This window comes from Piliocolobus tephrosceles, chromosome 14 (assembly GCF_002776525.5).
Source record: "Piliocolobus tephrosceles isolate RC106 chromosome 14, ASM277652v3, whole genome shotgun sequence".
Taxonomy (NCBI): domain Eukaryota; kingdom Metazoa; phylum Chordata; class Mammalia; order Primates; family Cercopithecidae; genus Piliocolobus; species Piliocolobus tephrosceles.
The window spans coordinates 15,619,763-15,640,322 of NC_045447.1; the positions used below are offsets into that span (position 1 = coordinate 15,619,763).

A 20,560-nucleotide genomic window follows, 5' to 3' on the forward strand; every position below is an offset into this window, starting at 1 on the left:
ATCATTGTATGCCTCTTGATGTGAAAATATCATTTGAGGCTGGGCATGATGGCTTACACCTGTAATCCCAAAACTTTAGGAGGCTGAGGTGAGTGGATCACTTGAGGTCAGGAGTTTGAGACCAGCCTGAGCAACATGGTGAAACCCCATCTCTACTAAAAATACAAAAATAAGCTGAGTGTGGTGGCACAGGCCTATTGTCCCAGCTATTCAGGAGGCTGAGGCAGGAGAATCACTTGAACCAGGGAGGGAGAGGTTGCACTGAGCCGAAATTACATCACTGCACTCCAGCATGGGTGACAGAGTGAGACTACATCTCAAAAAAAAAAAAAAAAAGAAAATGCCATTTGATATTTGCAGGTAATCCACTAAAGCATTTATAAAGCTAGAAAAATCACTCCTATGTTCCCTAAAACATAATCTCAATTTTCTCTCTTTTGTTGCTGTAAAGCATCTTGCACGGCATCTGACATACAGAACTCAAAAAAAGTAAGTATTCTTTCCTTTATATTTATCACTGGGTTTTACAGATAAATTATTATCACCTTCTTTGCTTAAACATATCATGAAGAAAAAGATACTTAATCATAGATCTTTTGAGTTTCAAAACAAGTTATCTTTAAAAAGTAATAGAAATGAGGAAGATATGGCCAATAATAAGCTGTTGCCCAACACTTCCCTTAAGCAGTTATCTTTATTATAAACCAGTAGAATAATTATAAAATACTAGCTAGTGATAAAGTTAATAAACATCAGCTTAATTAAAAAGGTAAAAATATTATTTTTCTTTTTTTGAGACAGGATCTTGATTTGTTGCCCAGGCTTCAGTACACTGGCACAATCTCACAGTTCACTACAGCCTCATACTCCTGGGCTCAAGCTATCTTCCTGCCTCAACCTCCAGGATACCGAGGATTACAGTTACACGCCACCATGCCTGGTTAATTTTTTAATTTTTTGTAGAGATGGGTCTTGCTATGTTGCCCAGACTGGTCTCAAACTCACGGGCTCAAGCAAACCTCCCACCTTGGCCTCCCCAAGTGCTGTGATTACAGATGCGAACCATAGCAAAGTTCTTAAAATGACAGTTTAACAAAATAATCCCCTATTCTCCCACATACCACTTTCTCTAGCTCATTGTTCTCAAAGGTAAATATCTGTGGCCATCAGTCAATATGCAAAAAATCTAAATTGTATCTTATTTCTGTACAACTTTAAGATAATGGCAATAGAACCATTAGTAGCTACTGTAAATGGCTAGATGAAAGCTCTGAATACCTACTCAAAATTAAAGGTAGCCCTAAAGAGATACTAATTTGAAGTCCTTCTGCACTTTATTACTATTTATATTAATTCAAGAACATTTTTGAATACTTCCATTAGAAAATCAAAGAACCTTAGCAAAGAAGTCTAAAAATGACAAAAATGTTCAAAATGACAAAAATGTTCAAAGAAAATCTTTGCATACCAAACTGTTAAATATTTGTGACAGAGTTTTCACCTATAAGGAAATGGAAGGGTCTCAATTTTCAACTGCTAATAGATACATACACTGGTCTCTATGTTCTCTGGATGCTTGAGTAAATATAATCTCATTGTTTAGCAGTTTACAACAACAACAGATGGAAAGTTGTCTTTGCTGTCCTCAATCTACAGGGCTGCAGTAACATGAAGCAGAATGGAGAGTGTAATCAGCGAGTGTTCACCTCACTGAATGTCAGGGTCCTAGATTATATTTCTGGTCTAATAACTACATCATTGAATGTATCCAAGCTGGGAATTTAGTATTTAATTTCTATTGTATAAAATAAGAAACTGAAGTCCAGGCTTAACTTCCCTGGGTTTACCTATAAATAAGCACAATATAAACTACCCAATTTATCTCAGGAGGATGGTAAGTGGATTAAGTAAAACAGAAAAAGAAGTGTTTTGAATGCTGCATTGAATGAAAATGCTCAATTTAGGTCAGGCACGGTGGCTCACGCTTGGAATCCCAGCACTTTGGGAGGCTGAGGTGGGCGGATCATTTGAGGTCAGGAGTTCGAGACCAGCCTGGCCAACATAGTAAAACCCTCTCTCTACTAAAAACACAAAAATTAGCTGGGCATCACAGCACAGCTACCTGGGATGCTGAGGCAGGAGAATCACTTGAACCTGGGAGGCAGAGGTTGCAGTGAGCCGAGACTGCGCCACTGCACTCCAGCGTGGGTGACAGAGAGAGACTCTGTCTCAGAAAGAAAAAAAAGTGTGAGATCCTATCTCAACAAACAAACAAATGCTCAGTTTTCCCATGTGCAAAATGGAGAAGCAGGTTTCTAATTATAATTAAATTTAAAAATTGGCCAGGCGCGGTGGCTCATGCCTGTAATCCCAGCAATTTGGGAGGCTGAGGCGGGTGGATCACCTGAGGTTAGGAGTTCGAGACCAGCCTGGCCAACATGGTGAAACCTTGTCTGTACTAAAAGTACAAAAAGTAGCTAGGCGTGGCAGCAGGTACCTATAATCCCAGGTACTTGGGAGGTTGAAGCAGGAGAATCGCTTGAACCCGGGAGGAGGTTGCAGTGAGCCAAGATCGTGCCAATGCATTCCAGCCTGAGCAACAAGAGCAAAACTCTGTCTCAAAAAATAATAATAATAATAATTTAAAAATTATACTTTTTCAGATACGAGAAGAGCATTATTCTTATCACACTTTGTCTCTATTTATGTTAAAGTAAAACCATAGTAAATATGAGTTGGACAGGGGATAAGTAATATCCATAAACCAACATGTTTTACTACTCTATTCAACATTTAATTTCTACTTTTAAAATCTGCTATTAATATTATACACAATATGTTGAAGAACATTCATGTTAATAATTCTTTGAAAACCTCAATTATTATTTCTGCAGATAAATTCCCATACATATTACAGAATGACTAGGTAAGAGGAACTGCATTTGACAAGTTTAAATCTGACAAACCAAGGTATATTTTGCTATGATTTCATACATCTAAAGTACTGTTGTGTTAACCTAATACATTTAGGTATAATAATTATTTCAGTATGATTATTATTTAGGTATAACATTTACGTAAAAATATTAAGGTATAATAGTAAGTAAATAATAGGTTTTATATAATTATATAATAGGCATAATAATTATACAACTACTACATAATTTATATGTATAATATATAATTATTATTATACCTAAACATATTTAACCTAATATATTTAGGTACATTGATCATTACACTGAAATAATATATTTAAGTTCCAACCCAGCCAATATGGTGAAACCCCGTCTCTACTAAAAAGTACAAAAATCAGTCGGGTGTGGTGGGAGGTGCCTGTAATCCCAACTACTTGGGAGGCTAAGGCAGGAGAATTGCTTGAACCCGGGAGGCGGAGGTTGCAGTGAGCCAAGATTGCACCACTGCCCTCCAGCCTGGGCGACAGAGTGAAACTCTATCTCAAAAACAAAAATGAAATTTAAGTTAACACAACAGTATTAATTATAAACCAGAAATTCAGTAAAGCCATGTAGCAAAAGGAAAACAAAGTCCTAACAAACATGAAAAGCAAATTTGACCATCCAGGGATTTTCTGTAATAGCACTTTGTCAGTATGAGGGTAAATAGAACAGAGATGTTTATGATCATTCTACCTTGAATATGCCTGATTTGAGAAGGAAGAGAAGTTATACTGATACTTCTGAGGGATCTTAATCTTTCCTATTTAATAATTAGAATTTACAGACCAAAATTACATAAATATTTTCAATAAAGAAAAAAAGGCCAGGTGTGGTGAAACATGCCTATAATCCCAGCACTTTGGGAGGCCAAGGTAAAAAGATCACTTGAGGCTGGGAGTTTGAGACCAGCCTGGCCAACACAGCAAAACCCTGTCTCTACTAAAAAGTACAAAAAATTAGCCGGGCATGGTGGCAGGCGCGTGTGATCCCAGCTACTCAGGAGGCTGAGGCACGAGAATTGCTTGAACCCGGGAGACGGAGGTTGCAGTGAACCGTGATCGTGCCACTGCATTCCAGTCTTGGTGACAGAGAGAGGCTGTCTCAAAAAAAAAAGAAAGAAAAAATATTTAGTTTAAAGGTTGCTTAACAAGGTAAAAAACTACTTAAAATTATACAGATTATAATTTCCACTTTGCAGGGCACGAAGGTACACTGCAGGAAGGACCATCTCACAGCATTGCTTTGAGAATAGAAATGACCAGGAATGGTGGCTCATGCCTGTAATCCCAACACTTGGACAAGCCGAGACCATCACTTGAGCCCAGGAGTTCAAGACCAACCTGGGCAACGTGGCAAGACCCCATCTCTAGAAAAATTTTTTAAAAAAGTAGCCAGACATAGTAGTGTGCATCCATGGTCTCTGCTACTGAGGAGGGTGAGGTGGGAGGACTGCTTGAGACCAGAAGGTTGAGGCTGCAGTGAGTCATGTTTGTACCACTGCACTCCAGTCTGAGCAACAGCATGAGGCGTACCTCAAAAAAAAAAAAAGAGAGAGAGAATAGAAATGTATATAATTAGAAAGCATAGAGCACAATGCCTCATACTTTACTCCTCAAAGTTTAAGCTGAACTGTACACTAAATTGGCCACCAGATGGCATGACAATTCCAAAGTCTGAAGAGAGACTAAGAATTATCAGTTTTTCTAATAAATAGTCTAATAAACCAATCACTGTGCTTCTTAATTTAAAAGCAAAATATTAGAAATATTCATGATTTTATATAACTTCATTTTACCAATTTAATGAAGTAGTCATGGAGGAAACAGACATGCAATTATTGATTATAATACAATCATTTTGTGACATGGGCTATAATTTTTAAAACATCAAGTCATCTTGCAACCATAAAATTTTAAAGTGAGAGAGGGTTTTAGAGTCTAGCCACCTCATTTAACAAATGAGGAAATTACTGACAGATGTAAAGAAACTTGGAAATGGGGACATTGTTAGTAGTAACAACAATTAAACTAAAGCTAAGTTTTGACTTCTATTCCATGGTTTTTTCCACCACTCAAAGAATTATCATTACATTTAAAAATTAAAATCAGTGCTTCTAACCCCACAGAAGATTAGACTTCAGACACAGACCTTATTTCTCCCCTTCCAATGTATGCAGATAACTTTACTGGGAAAACCTGACTTGAAAATGCTTAAGATTTTTCGATTACTAATACAAGTAAATCAACCAACTAAAACAAGCAAATACAATCAGCAAAACAAATATAGCTACAAATCCAGCTGACTAAGCTTTGGCCATATACATACATATATACACACATGTATATACATATACACACACACATATACACATGTGTATGTATATATGTATATATGTGCATATACACATATGTGTATATATACGTGTGTGTATTTATATATACATATACATATATATATATATATATATATATATATATATTTTTTTTTTTTTTTTAAGACGGAGTTTCGTTCTTGTTGCCCAGGCTGGAGTGCAATGGCAGGATCTCTGCTCACTACAACAACCTCCGCCTCCCGGGTTCAAGCGATTCTCCTGCCTCAGCCTCCTGAGTAGCTGAGATTACAGGCACCTGTCACCACGCCCGGCTAATTTTGTATTTTTAGTAGATACAAGGTTTCTCCATGTTGGTCAGGCTGGTCTCAAACTCCCGACCTCAGGTGATCTGCCCACTTTAGCCACCCAAAGTGCTGGGATTACAGGCGTGAGCCACAGCGCCCAGCGCTTTGGCCATATTTTATGAGCAGTTAGCCACTTGGTATCTGACTAAAAGAAGGTAGTAACGTGTTCCCCATATGACAATTTTTTTTAATTGCTTTAAAATTCTTCAAACTTTGCCTTTGTTAAATTTATGTATTTATTTTCCTTTATCACCCACATTTTTTTAAAAGCCCTCCCTTTAAAAGCAATCATCTTATGGTATGAAAGTTATAATCTGACCTAGAATTTCCCCTGAACCACAGCATGTTAATACATGAATAAAATAAGATTCCCTACCTAAAATAACCTTTACCATCATCTTCTTTTATTTCTAAAGACACAGAGAAGGTAAAGATGTCACTGTCAGGAGTCTGGGGTGCAGCAGTGGCTGAAAGTGGGGTCTGCTTGGCAGAACGGCGGAAGGCAGTGGCAAAACTGTAAAGTATCCGGCTTACCTACAACCAGACATGTTAGGAAATGGGCTGTTATCAAGAGATATAAAATACTTTTATTAAGGATGGAAGGTTACCTACTTTGGAGGGCAATAATTATCTTTATCCCACTTATTTCTTTTGGTAAATTACCTAATTTGTTAGGCCTATAAAGCAAGCAACACTGAAAGTGGTCGGACAAGGGGTTTTAAAAAAGAAATGGTCGTAAGCACTATAAATCCAATTAAAAATCATTTCCTAAATTGTTAGAAACTATCTGAAGATATTACAATGAAAACAGTCCTAACAAGTTTTGATTCAAAAGAATGGTTTGCAAATCTGTCAATGTTAGAACCAGAATGCCTACTTAACCCAATCAAAAGTAGCCAACAGGTCTCCTCTGACATTCTTAGTAGTAACAACAAAGTTCTGGTTAATCAAATTTTTAGTTAATTTATATGTCGGCCCATCAGGCTAGAATCACTAAAACACTAGCAGAGAATTTCATCTGGCTCATAAGTGACCATAATAAATACCATAATCATTTCAACCTAGTGAGAGCACTGGTGAAGTTTCATTTGCAGAGAGTTTTCTCTTGAGGACTTACAGCTTCTTGTATTTCACACCGGAAGACGTGTATTCTGAAGAGCTCTGCATTGTAATGACTTTCAGTGAAAGCAAAACAGTCACTCTCAGGAGTTCCATCATGCCCTCTGACACAGAAGAGGATTTTGTAGATAGGGTAGTTTGCTATTTCAGTGTTTGTCTGAGGATCTAAGAGTCTGTTCAGAGAAAAAGCCATAGAGATATTAGAGGAATTATGAACAATCTGCACTATGTTTATATTAAGATGTGAGACTCATTCTTTCTAGTAAGAAGATCATATATTTGGTATGCTAATATTAACCTTAAATTTTAATAAGTCATATGTGAATTCCGGAAGCTACTGATTACATAATTCCATAGTACTAGAAACCATATGGTATCATGTTTTAGGGAGGCAAACAGAAAGGTATAAAAAATATGAATAAGCACATTTCTTATATAGTCTGCAACAAACTAAAGACAAGATGAACACGTAAATTAGCCTACCAAAATACACTGAAGTTGAGACTCTTTTTTTTTTTTTTTGAGACGGAGTTTCCCTCTTGTTGGCCAGGCTGGAGTGCAATGGCGCGGGGCGCGATCTTGGCTCACCGCAACCTCCACCTCCTGGGTTCAAGGGATTCTCCTGCCTCAGCCTCCCAAGTAGCTGGGATTACAGGGATGTGCCACAATGCCTGGCTATTTTTTGTATTTTTAGTAGCGACAGGGCATGTTAGCCAGATGGCCTCAATCTTCTGACCTCAGGTGATCTGCCCACCTAGGCCTCCCAAAGTGCTGGGAATACAGGCGTGGGCCACCGCACCTGGCGAAGCTGAGTTTCTAATTATCTCCTTTAAAAATGACCTAATCTGCTATGAAAAAATAAAAAAAACTAAAAATTGATGCTTTTTCTCAGACTGAAACATGTTTTTTTTTTTTTTTTTTTTGATTCATGGCAAATAAAGACAGAGATTATACAAAATGCTAACTCAAAAAAAAAATCATGAATAAAAGCAAAAGGATGCCATTCAGTAAAAAATCAAAGGGATAGCATTCATTCAAAAATCTACTTATTCAACGAATATTTATGTGATACCTAAAACATTCCAGACTCTATTCAGGGCACTAAGGCACAACTATGAAAGGTCTAAAAAGAAACTACGCAATTTCAACGCTACGTGGGTAGAGCCATTAATGGGGAAAGCCTAGAAGGCCTTGCTCATCACGGAAATACCTAGGAAGATCTAATGCAAGTTTGAAAGCACTTTCATGAAAACTCTGAAAATGTGGGGTAAGACCAACTAGCTTTCTAACTTCTTTTATAAAATTAAAAATATATTAAAGTATAACTTCAGTTAGAGGTATGAGTATTGACTAAGAAACATTTAGAAATGAGTGCTAAACAAATTTTATTAATAGTTTATCATTAATAAATATAATCCGTGAGTCTTTGTGAAACAGTTCTTTAAATACTTCAGGGGAAAAAATTACATATACAGATTATTTTACTACGATCAACAGACAGCTATTACTCTGTCACCATGAAAGTCCAAAATACTTCTGAGGATACTGAGAAATGGACACTCTATATACTGCTGATAAAAGTATAAACTGGATCAGTATTTCTAGATGGCTAGTTGGCAATGTTATCAGAAGCAATAAAAATAGACAAACTCATTAAGTTTACTTCTAGGAATTTATCCTAAGGAAATCAGTAGAAGTCTAAAAAGATTGAGCTCAAAGATACCTATTTCTAAAACACTGATATTCCCGTATAATTAAAATTAGCTATCATTAGTCATGCTTTTTTCTCTGAAAGATAAAAACCTTAAGATGTCTAATATAAGAGATGGGTTATTTATGTATAACCCATTAATGTGCCATCATAAATTAAAATTTTTAATCATATTTACTGGCATGAAAAGAGGTTTATGATATAAAACTAAGTACAAGATGGTATGGACAGTTCCATTGTTGTTAAAAAAAGTTGATTCTAACAGTTGTATAATTATGTACGTATATATATGCAGGTATATTCACACATACATAGACATATACACATACCAATATGCAAAGATCTTAATAAGCCAAGATGTTAACTGTATTTATTAGTGGTAGAGTAGAACTAAGGCTATTTTATGTGGTAATTTTTTAAAATAAGAATGTATCTTTGGTAACGGGAAAAAAATGTATTTTAGCTGCACTCATCTGACTTATTGAGCAACTGTATGTTTAGCTGGTTGATACAGACATCTGGTTAGCTATCTGCAATTGTTATTTGTTCTATTAGTATAAACAGCCATTTCTAGAGGCTTCTCTGTGCCTCAGTTTTTTCATCGTTTTTTCATCTTGTTTTGTTGAGACAGGGTCTCACTTTGTCACTCAGTCTGGAGTGAAGTGGCATGATCACAGCTCACTGCAGCCTTCAACTCCCAGGCTCAGGTGATCCTCCCATTTCAGGTTCCTGAGTAGCTGGAACTACAGGTGCGTGCGACCATGCCTGGCTAATTTTTTTATGTTTTGTAGAGACAGGGTTTCACCATGTTGCCCAGGCTGGTCTCGAACCCCTGAACTTAAGTGATCAACCCGTCTCAGCCTCTCAAAGTGCTGGGATTACAGGCATGAACCGCTGTACCTGGCCAGTTTTCTCATCATAAAAATTAAGGGGTATACTAGTATAGTTAATATTTAATAATAAATTTTTGTAACTTTCAAACACAGCATGAAACTCCATTTGGAACTAATGTGTCAAGCTTGTATTTTCATCAAAGGAACATGGAAAATATAATCTTTTAGGCTGACTCATGTCAATGTACTTCACTTATCCCCAAAACATTGAAAGTCTAATGTACTATACACGACTAGGAAGAGTATGAAAAACTATTACAAATAAGTGGCCATTTTTCACAAAGGTTACAGTCCTTGGAAGACATACCATGAGTGTCAGGTAAATGAAACATTACACAAGTAAAGTAAGTATTAATATGTATTTTATTTACTATTGCTTCTTTGTAAAGCAACAGGTCAGAGATCTGATGTAAATACTAAAATATTTCAATAAACCAGTCTCACCTCACAATTCCTTCAGATACATTTGGCACTGAAAGGGTAACATTTAGTGAAATCTGACACTGGCTTCTTAAGATGGACATCATCCTTAAGGCTTCCACTTCACTCCTGGGAGCATTTACCGAGGCACAGCCTAAGTAAGTCAGTTTACTGAAAACTACGCTGTCCTCATCGGCCACTGGTGTGAAAGGACTTGAAGCTTCAGAATCTGAAAGAAACAAAGAATAAGGAAGTGATTATTTTCACTTTGATATTTTGTTGATATGATTAGCAAGTAAAAATCTGCAAGTAACATTTAGGGTCTAAAATTAAGTATTAATGAGATAATATGCCATACCCTAAAAGAAATGCCCATGAAAGCCAGAAATCTCACACTGGAACTCTGTCAGAAACACCAAGATTTTTAGGTACAGGTTGAGTATTCTAAATTCAAAACTCTGAAATATGAAATGCTTCAAATTTCAAAACCTTTTGAGCACCTACATGACACTTAAACACTATTTGGGGAGTTTCAGATTTCGAATTATTAGATTTGGGGTGCTCAGCAGGTAATTATATGCATATTTCAAAATCCAAAAACATCTGAAATCTGAAACACTTCTGGTCCCAAGTATTTCAGACAAAGGATACTCAAAATATGGTGCTATTAGAGTCAGTCTCAATCAGATTCAGATTTGATTCACTTTTCTGCCTCTTCTAACTTGTTTTGACTTTGTAATTTACATTTAGATCAAATATACATTTAATATTTTTTCACTCTGAAAACTATCTCTGATTGTCTTTTTTTTTTTTTTTTTTTGAGACAGAGTCTCGCTCTGCCGCCAGGCTGAGGTGCAGTGGGACAATCTCGGCTCATTGCAACCTCTGCCTCCTGGTTTCAAACAATACCCCTGCCTCAACCTCCCAAGTAGCTGTGACTCCAGGTGTGTACCACCACACCTGGCTAATTTTTTGTATTTTAATAGAGACAGGGTTTCACCATGTTGGCCAGGATGGTCCTGATCTCCTGACCTTGTGACCTGCCTGCCTCGGCCTCCCAACGTGCTGGGATTACAGGTGTGAGCCACCACGCCTGGCCTAATTGTCATCTTTCTGACCTGCACTGTTACAGTTATTTCTCTTATTCATCATCTTAGCCACTTCATTATGTTCTCTCAATCCCTTTGGCTTTCCTTTCCCAATAGCATCTATAGTTTTAACACCTGCTTTTCCAAATGAGCCTTTAAGTTGTCCTTCTCCTCCCACACTACGTCTTTCTGTCCCATGTTCTAGTCTTCCTTTTTCAACTTGGCAACTGCTCCCATAGAGCTATACAGGTCTGGAGCAAACATCTGTTTACCCAGAATTATCCCTCCATTTCTCAAATATTGAACTCATATTCCTTCCTTCTTTGAAAAATCTTTAAGCATTCTGGGGAAAAAAAAAAAGACTCCCTCTGTTTCCTTTAGTTATATTTTCTCTTTCCTTGGTACAACTGAAATACACTTAAAAGGAAATCAGAATGGTATATATATTTTTACTCCTCTCACATCCCCTTAGATTTAGAATTTAGAGATTCTAGAGAATGTAGACAATGGTTTTCGCCTGTTCTAAATAAAACCTAGTACAGGGTGGACACTCACATATTAAAAACAATAACCTTCAGTTACGCAAGCAATGCAGCAATCCTAACCTCCTTGTCCAGGTTTCACTGGCAGGCTCATCTCTGGTTTTTGGAGCCCTACTAATGGCACAGGGTTAATGGTGGATGAAGCGGAGAGCTGATTAGAAAGAGGCCCATCTCCTTCACCATCCAGTTGTGACCTTTTCACAGGCTCCTTTTCCCCTGGCTGGTCGTCCACTGGAGGATCCATCAGTACATCTGCTAGCTCTTTTTGCAGCTGCTGTTCACTTCCATTCCCTACAATCTAAGGGTCACAAATACATGCAATCAGCAAAGTGAGAAAGATTGGCCAGTACTGATTAAAATGGGTCCACATTCCAAAGAAAATCATTAGCATTTCTTTTGATACAGATATCTTCTGAATTTTTTTTTAAAAATAGAATAAATCAAGATCTGCAACAAGGGCGCAGCTGCTCTCTCAATTTATATAGTTTTTCATGAAAAAGTACATAGTGAACTTGAGACTAATACCCAGAAATATATGTGATAGCCTGCCAATGTTATTAAAGTATTTTACTGTGTCCTAAGCTAACAATAATTAAAAGACTTGTAATTTTGTCTGATAAGAAATAATGCTTTTAAGAAGAATATCTTAGTGTCTCCTCTAGCCCTTAAGAAAAAAGGGAAAATGTGCTTGCTTCCAAAAGATATCAACAGAAACATACATATTAGGCAATACATTTTCACAGGTATTTTACCACTTCTGTCATATGTAAGTCTCTTGTATTTCTGAGGAAGACTTACATGATATGAACAAGTTCTGAAAGTTCTGAAACACTTGAGTAAAGCTGACATGAACATACAAAATAGTCCTGAGAAATAAAAGCACTCTATTTCAATATCAAGTAATTTTATGGAGTCATGATGGGTTATTACTAGCTCCTCAACAAGGAAGCAAGTAAGTGTAAAATCAAGTGGAGACTGGTCAATGCCAAGGAAAACCACAAGTGACACAACACAGTGTTGTCACTAAATGCTTAAGAAATACTAAAAAAATTAACAAAAAAAAAATTGAGTTTTAAAAATGAAGTCACGGGAAAACAGACGGAGCCCTGATTTAGGAGGCTTTCTGAAGACTAAAACCTAACAAAAAGTTAAATTCGTCAGGGCTAAGAGAATGAGGCCTACCCTAGCAAAATTAACACAGAGGCTAGGAAGTAAAATTCCAATAACAGAGGTAGGTATCTCTGGGCTACCAAGAAATCCAATTCAAGTATTTTTATTGATTCGGGCCTTCATAATTCCATAAACTTCGTCTCTTGTGCTGCAAATTATAATTGAGAAAAAGACAAGTCTTTTTTGCTGACATTTTCCCAAGGAAATTCCAACACTTCAAGTACTTTTGCCTTAGAAATAAAGACCTCTTTCTTGGCTTCAATGACAATTTCTGTTTCTGTGAATTTCATTTCATGTTTGGAGTTATTGCTAACGGAAGTACAAGTGGGCTGAGTAATTTTAACCCTTTGTTAAATCAGATTCTACACATATACAAGTGCTACTGAATTTCTTTTTTCAGAAGTTCTGCTTAAAAAAGTTGGGTTTTTTTTTTTTTTTTTTGATGGGCACAGTGGCTCATGTCTATAATCCCAGCACTTTGAGAGGCTGAGGTGGGCAGACTGCTTGACCTCAGGAGTTCGAGACCAGCCTGGGCAATATGGTGAAACCCCATCTCTACCAAAAATACAAAAATTAGCCATGCGTGGTAGCATGTGCCTGTGGTCCCAGCTACTGGGAGGGAGGCTGAGGTGGGAGGATCGCTGGAGCTCGTGGAGTTGAGGCTGCAGTAACCTGAGATCACACCACTACACTCCAGCCTGGGCGACAAAGCAAAACCCTGTCGCAAAAACTTTTTTTTAAAAGAGACACCATATCACTATGTTGCACAGGGTGGACTTGAACTCCTGGGCTCAAGTGATCCTCCCTCATCAGCTTCCCAAGTAACTGTGACTACAGGCAGTGCCACCATGACCACCTTAAAAAGTTCTTAAAGCACCTAAAAATCAAACTAAAGCTTAGATCCAATTAGCCTCTTTTCAAAACTGGAGAAGAAATACTGCATCACCTGCAGTAAGCAAAAGACAGCCCAAGTGAACCTAAACTAACTTTTCTAAGGGTAGGGAGAAATAACATATAGGAGTAGAATTATATAGCTTCCCAAAAGCAGATGAGAGAAGATATTAGATTCCCTGTTGAAGCAATTAGTAACTACAATTGGGAATGCAACTGGAATTGAAGAAAGACATAATACATGCTATGAAGTACTGTTTTGCTCTTCGGCATATGAGTAAACCCAAGTTTTCTGTTGGGATAGGCTGCCTACGTTGTAACATATTTACCAATCACAGAAATGTAGCTAACCCTAAAATAAAACATGTTTATATATTTGCCTTGTGTTTATACATGTTTATCTTGCATTCTTCCCTACTTTATAAATTTTATAAACGTAAGAACTGTCTTCAACGTCCTTAACTCTTCCTTAAAAACTAGGAAAAAGTAATGCACACACACAAAATAGTTTTAAGAGTGGTTTAAAGATAGTAACCTAACAAATGCCTTGAATAATCTTATCAAATACAATACTCAACAATTATCATGTTAGATCATTTGCGAATCTTCAATGCAATTCCAAATTACTACCTGTGACAGTATAGTACACACACTTTTTTTTTTCTTTTTGAGGCAGAGTCTCGCTCTGTCTGTTGCCCAGGCTGGAGTGCAGTGACACAATCTTGGCTTAGTGCAACCTCTGCCTCCCAGGTTCAGCCGATTCTTCTGCCTCAACATCCCAAGTAGCTGGGATTACAGGCGCGTGCCAACACACCCAGCTAGTTTTTGTATTTTTAGTAGAGACGGGGTTTCGTCATGTTGGCCAGGCTGGTCTTGAACTCCTGACCTCAAGTGATCCACCCACTTTGGCCTCCCAAAGTGCTGGGATTACAGTCGTGAGCCACTACGCCCGGCCAATATACTTTAATCAATTAAGTTCTTTTTTATTTTTAAGACAGTCAACTAATTTTGTCTAAACCAAGCTGGGAAACATTCAGCAGTGCCTTTCAAGGTTCTGAAACTTTGACATGCATCAGAATTACCAGGAGAGCTTGCTGAAACAGACTGTTGGGCCCTACCTGAGTTTCCAAATAAGTAAGTCTGGGGTGGTACTCAATAATTTGAATTTCTAAAAAATTTCCAGATCACAGTGATGCTGCTAGTCTGGGAACCACACTCTGAGAAACAATCTTAGATTAATGATTTTTGACCATCACTATCCAAAAAAATTATCAGTATTACTAGGGAATATGAAATGAACAAAAGCGTGTAATACATAGTATGGCATCTGTCACACAGTCAACATTAATACATATTAATCTTTTTTCAGAAGTTCTGCTTTAAAAAGTTGGTTTTTTGCTGGGTGCAGTGGCTCAAATCTATAACTACAGCACTTGGAGAGGCCGAGGCAGGCAGATTACTTGAGGCCAGGAGTTTAAGACCAGTCTGGCCAACATGGTGCAACCCTGTCTCTACTAAAAAATACAAAAGTCAGCCAGGCATTGTGGCATGCACCTGTAGTACCAACTACTCGGAAGCTTAAAGACTTAAAGAGGAGAATCGTTGAACCTGGGGGAGCAGAGGTTGCAGTGAGCCAAGATCGCACCACTGCACTCCAGTGTGGGCGACAGAGTGAGACTCTATCTCAAACAAACAAACAAACAAAAAACCTCCACAGATGATTCTGATACACAGAATCACTGAGAAACACTGCCTCAAATCAAAATCCCAAAGTACGATGCCAGCATAGTATTTGCCAGAGGGTCCACATATGCATCAAAATGCATATGGTACTTTTTGAAAATGCAAATCCCTTGACTCCATCCAAAAAAAACCTCTGTGCATGGGCCCCAAGAATCTATATTCTCCACCCCATGAGACGTTCACATGTAACAAAGTTTGAGAATCACTGGGCTAGGAACTTACACAGTTCATTTACTTTCTAATATGAATGATTCATTATGATAAAAGGACTAACTGTGAATGACTGTTACTTTTGGCACATACTTATCTCCACTAGAGAGGCTAGGAAAGTTGCCTATTTAGTTTCCAGCCTCCCTTATGGCTACATTTATTTTCTAATATGAATGGTTCATTACGATAAAAGGACTAACTGCGAATGACTGTTACTTTTGGCACATGCCCATCTCCACTAGAGAGGCTAGAAAAGTTGCCTATTTAGTTTCCAGCCTCCCTTACGGCTATGGCTTACCATATAACACAATTTTAGCCTTTCAGATGTAAACAGAAATTGGCTGGGAAGCTTCTGGAAGACTGTTGATTTTCCCAATAAAATAAATGAGCATGACTGGTGTTACCCCCTTTCTCTCTTCTTCTTGCCTTGGAACATGCATATAGAACCATGGGGGATGTACTATGAATGAGGTGACACAGAACAAAGTGTCAGTAAACCAAGTCAAGCACAGTGGCCTGTGCCTGCAGTCCCAGCTACTCAGGAGGCTGTGGGGAAGGATCACTTGAGGCCAGTCTGGGCAACATAAGGAGACCCCCTATCTTAAAAAAGAGTCAGTGAGCCAAAAATCAATGAGTGGATAAAAGAAATTGGGTCCTTAACGGTATAGATCAGAAGTTAAGAAACATTTTCTGTAAAGGGCCAGATAATAAATATTTTAGGCTTTGCAGGCTTTATATGTAGTTTCTCTTGCAGCTACTCAACTCTGACTTTGTAGCATGAAAGCAGCCATAAACAATGTGTAAACAAACTAATGTGGCTATGTTCCAATTACACTTTATTTACAAAAACAGGTGGCAGGCCAGATTGGGCCAGCAGGCTATAGTCTGTTGAACCCTGGTATGGATGAACAAGTTAAACCAACTAGCAACTGCTTATGTCCAGACTTCTTACAGCAGAAAAATAAACCCACTCTTAGTAGGGCTCTCTTCCTTGCTGCCAATAGCATTCCTAACAGATACCACAATCATCTCTAAAATAAATGTAGTTTCAGGTAAAGTAATGAAGACACTGTGGTATTAGTGAAAAGGCAAATATATAGATCAATGGCACAGAATAGAGTCCAGAAATAGATGCGCATATATGGCCAACTGATTTTCAACAAAATTGTCAAGGTTATTAAATGGAGAAAGTGACAAAACAAATGAAGCTGGAACAATTAATCTGACATCTATACGCAAGTACATGAATCTCAAGAGTTCACATCATATACAAAAAATTAACTCAAAAAGGATTACAAACCTAAGTGTGCCCTAAAACTATAAAGCACACAGAATAAAACACAGGAGAAATCTTTGTGACATAGAGATTTCTTAGGACACAAAAAGTATGAATCATAAAAGAAAAACTTGAGAACATGAACTTCATTAAAATTAAAAAGTTCTGCTCAAAAGAAACTCTTAAGAGAATGAAAAGATAAGCCAGACCTGGAGAAAATATTTGCAAGTCATATATCTGATGAAGGACTTCTATCTAGAATACACAGAGAACTCTTAAGAAAACAAACTACCCAATTAAAAAGTGCATTGTAATTCCAGCACTTTGGGAGGATGAGACAGGCGGATCATGAGGTCAGGAGATCGAGACCATCCTGGCTAACATGGTGAAACCCCGTCTCTACTAAAAAATACAAAAAACTAGCCGGGCGAGGTGGCGGGCGCCTGTAGTCCCAGCTACTCGGGAGGCTGAGGCAGGAGAATATTGTGTAAACCCGGGAGGAGGAGCTTGCAGTGAGCTGAGATCCGGCCACTGCACTCCAGCCTGGGCAACAGAGCGAGACTCCGTCTCAAAAAAAAAAAAAAAGCGCATTTCACTAAAGATACACAGATGGCAAATTAGCACATAAAAAGAAACTCAACATCACTAGCCATCAGGGAAACAAAAATTATAATAGGATGCCTCTAAACCCCTAAAAGAATGACTATAGTCTGGGCGCGGTAGTTCATGCCTATGATCCCAGCACTTTAGGAGGCTGAGGCAGGTGGATTGTCTGTCTCTAGCAGTTTGAAACTAGCCTGGGCAACATGGTGAGACCCCGACTCTACAAAAATTTTAAAAATTAGCCAGAGGCATTGGCACACACGTTGGTCCCAGCTACTCAGGAGGCTGAGGTGGGAGGATCACTTGAATGCAGGAGGTTGAGGCTGCAGTGAGACTACGCCACTGATACCTAGCCTGGGCAACAGAGTGAGACCCTGTTTAAAATAAAATAACATAACATAAAATAAAATGAATGACTAAAATTTAAAACAATTCTGACAACAGGAAGGGCTGGCAAGAACAAGGAGCAACTAGAAACTCTCGTACATTGCTGTTGGGAATGCAAAATGGTCTAGTCACATTATCCATTTTTTATAAAGTTTTATAAGGTTAAACATTACACTTACCATATGACTCACTCTTAGGTATTATTTACTAAAGAAAAATAAAAACATATGTCTACACAAAAATGTTTGCAAATTATTTTTTGAGAGACAGGGTTTTTCTCTACTGACCGAGCTGCAGGAGAGTGGCACAACCATAGTTCACTGCAGCCTCAAACTTCTGGGCTCAAGCTATCTTCCCATCTCAGCCTCCCAAGTTGCTGAGATTACAGGAACACGCCACCAATGCCTGGCTGCAAATGTTAATGCATTATTCATAAAGCCAAAAACTGAATACAACCCAAATGTTTATTCACTGGTGAGTGGATTAATAAAAAGATTCTTATAGATCTATAAAATGGAATACTACTAAGCAATAAAAAGGAATAAACTACTAATACACACAGTAACATGGACAAATCTCAAAAGCATTTTTCTATGTAAAAGAAGCCAGACACAAAAGGACTACATACTGTATGACACCACTTACCTGGCATTCTGGAAAAGGCAAAACTATAGGGACAGAAATCAGATCACTGGTTACCAGGGAAGGGGAAGCACAGGGGGACTTTTGGGAGTAATAAAAGTATTCTCCATCTTGACTGTTCCGGTCGTTACATGAGACTTTACATTTGTTAAAACTCAGGACTGTACAACTAAGAGGGTTGCATTTTACTGGTGTAAATTTTATCTAAAAAAATCTGACCTACAATAAAACAGAAAAAGTATGATTTCCACAAAAGATGCAATTTGAGAAGACAACTGTTCCTTTTTTCTATCTATCCTCCTAAAGGTGCTCATCCAGGATTCTGTCTTTGGCATTAACTTCACGTTATTAGACTCTTCTGTGCCACTGTACGGTATCTACTCCCAACACCATACCAACAATCCCAAATCTATACCTACAATCCCTTCCTCAACTGTCTACTGGATAGATACCTTCAGTCGGATATATCAAACTTATTCTGTCCAAAACTTAAGCCACTGATCCTCTTCCTGCATCTTTTTTTTTGGGGGGGTGGGGTGGGGGACAGAATCTCATTCTGTCGCCCAGGTTGGAGTGCAGTGGTGCAATCTCTGCTCACTGCAACCTCTGCCTCCCAGGTTCAAGCAATTCTCATGTCTCAGCCTCCTGAGTAGCTGAGATTACATGCATGTGACCCAGCCAATTTTTGTATTTTTGGTAGAGATGGGGCTTCACCATGTTGGCCAGGCTGGTCTCAAACTCCTGGCCTCAAGTATCTGCCTGCCTTGGCCTCCCTGTTGGGATTACAAGCATGAGCCACCACACCCAGCCCTCCTGCATCCTTTTTTAATCAATGAGTTGCATTACCATTCATTCCATGGCCAAATTAAGAATTACAATCATCCTTGATTTCTCTCATTCCCATGTAACTCACAAATCCTACTGACCCTTGTCTGTCCATTTTTCCCTTCATCTATCTTCTCTGCATAGCTAGTACCTTAGTACAACCTCTTTCATTTTACATAAGCCTACCACAAAGTTATTAGTTTGCCTGCCTTCCTTCTCTCTCTCCTCTTTCATATATGGCCACCATTCAACTTATAATTGCCAATCTTAGTTGTGATCAAGCACTGCCTTGTTTTTAAATCCTTCCATGGTTCTTCAATGCCCACAAGATAAAGCCAAATTCGTAAGTATATCCTATGAGTCTTTTCACAACTCTGCTCAATCTACCTTTCCAGTCACTTAGTCACAGCAAACTATTCAACTTTCTCAGGACACATCATAAACTTTCAAGCACCCACAGTTTGCATAGAGTGTTTCCTTTCCTGGAAAGCCATCCTCTCCTCCTTTGTATTCTTTAAGACCAACCTTAAATTCTGTTACCTCCTCTGGGAGATCTTAACCCTTCCAGACAGGATTTAATCACTCTCTTCTCAGGGCTAGCATAATATTAGCATTCATGTTTCTTCTAGCATTCCTACTTGTTTTAGAAAATATTTGTTTAGAGAGTCCCTTGAACCATACTGGGCAGAGACTGTTTGTTAAATTATCTTTATATCCCCAAAGCTTCAGATAGTGACTGGGACAGAATACACTTGAAATACACATTTACTGAACTGAATGTCAGAAATGCAAAGAATGGAAGCCAAAGCAGTATGATTTTATCCTACTTGAATATTGAATATTCTACAAATTTTGGTTTAATTATAGAAAGGACATTTGAATGACTTTAGCTTTACCTACTAAAATACAAAAACAAAAACAAATACCATCTTTTTTCATTATTCTGAGCAAGTATCATTAAGGTCTAACATTTGCAATAAGAATACCGGGCAAGACCAAAGAGCCCAGTGCAAAACACAAACAACATATTTTGAAGTCCAACAAAGACTTCTAATGTAATTTAGCACAAATATGAAGACAAAAAAAGCAAAACAAATATTTAGGAATAGTACAACTAAGAATTACATTTAGATTTGTGTTTATTTCCATGTACTCTACATCAAAAGGAAGGAACAGTTCTTTAGGAAAGTCCTGAATTGTGAAGGAAAACAATAAACATAAAGAGGCCAATTGAGCATTTAGCAACTACTATAAACATAAGACATAAATGTGTGCAGGGATGAAGACTGCATGATGAATTGTTTCTTCGTAATTCTGCTTACATAGCAAGGTGATACTAAAAAAAAAAACCTGGGCTCAGAGTTGTTTTGTGGCACAACTCCAAGAGGCCCCCCATTCACAGCA

At 37.9% G+C, this 20,560-nt stretch overlaps 1 protein-coding gene across 8 annotated transcripts in view; it reads right to left on the reverse strand.

Moving 5' to 3' along the window:
- Positions 1-20,560, reverse strand: part of RABGAP1 (RAB GTPase activating protein 1) — a 190,437-nt gene that overhangs the window by 123,550 nt on the left and 46,327 nt on the right. For 5 of the 8 annotated variants that reach the window (XM_023217197.1, XM_023217195.1, XM_023217193.1 and 2 more), the window contains 4 exons: positions 11,473-11,707; positions 9,804-10,008; positions 6,754-6,928; positions 6,013-6,170 (listed from right to left, as the gene is read on the reverse strand). In XM_023217197.1, coding sequence (XP_023072965.1) covers positions 6,013-6,170; positions 6,754-6,928; positions 9,804-10,008; positions 11,473-11,707 — 773 coding nt within the window. Of the gene's footprint in view, positions 1-6,012; positions 6,171-6,753; positions 6,929-9,803; positions 10,009-11,422; positions 11,708-17,976; positions 18,019-20,560 lie in introns of those variants that run through there. The other 3 variants (XM_023217198.1, XM_023217201.1, XM_023217200.1) reach the window with 3 other exon arrangements.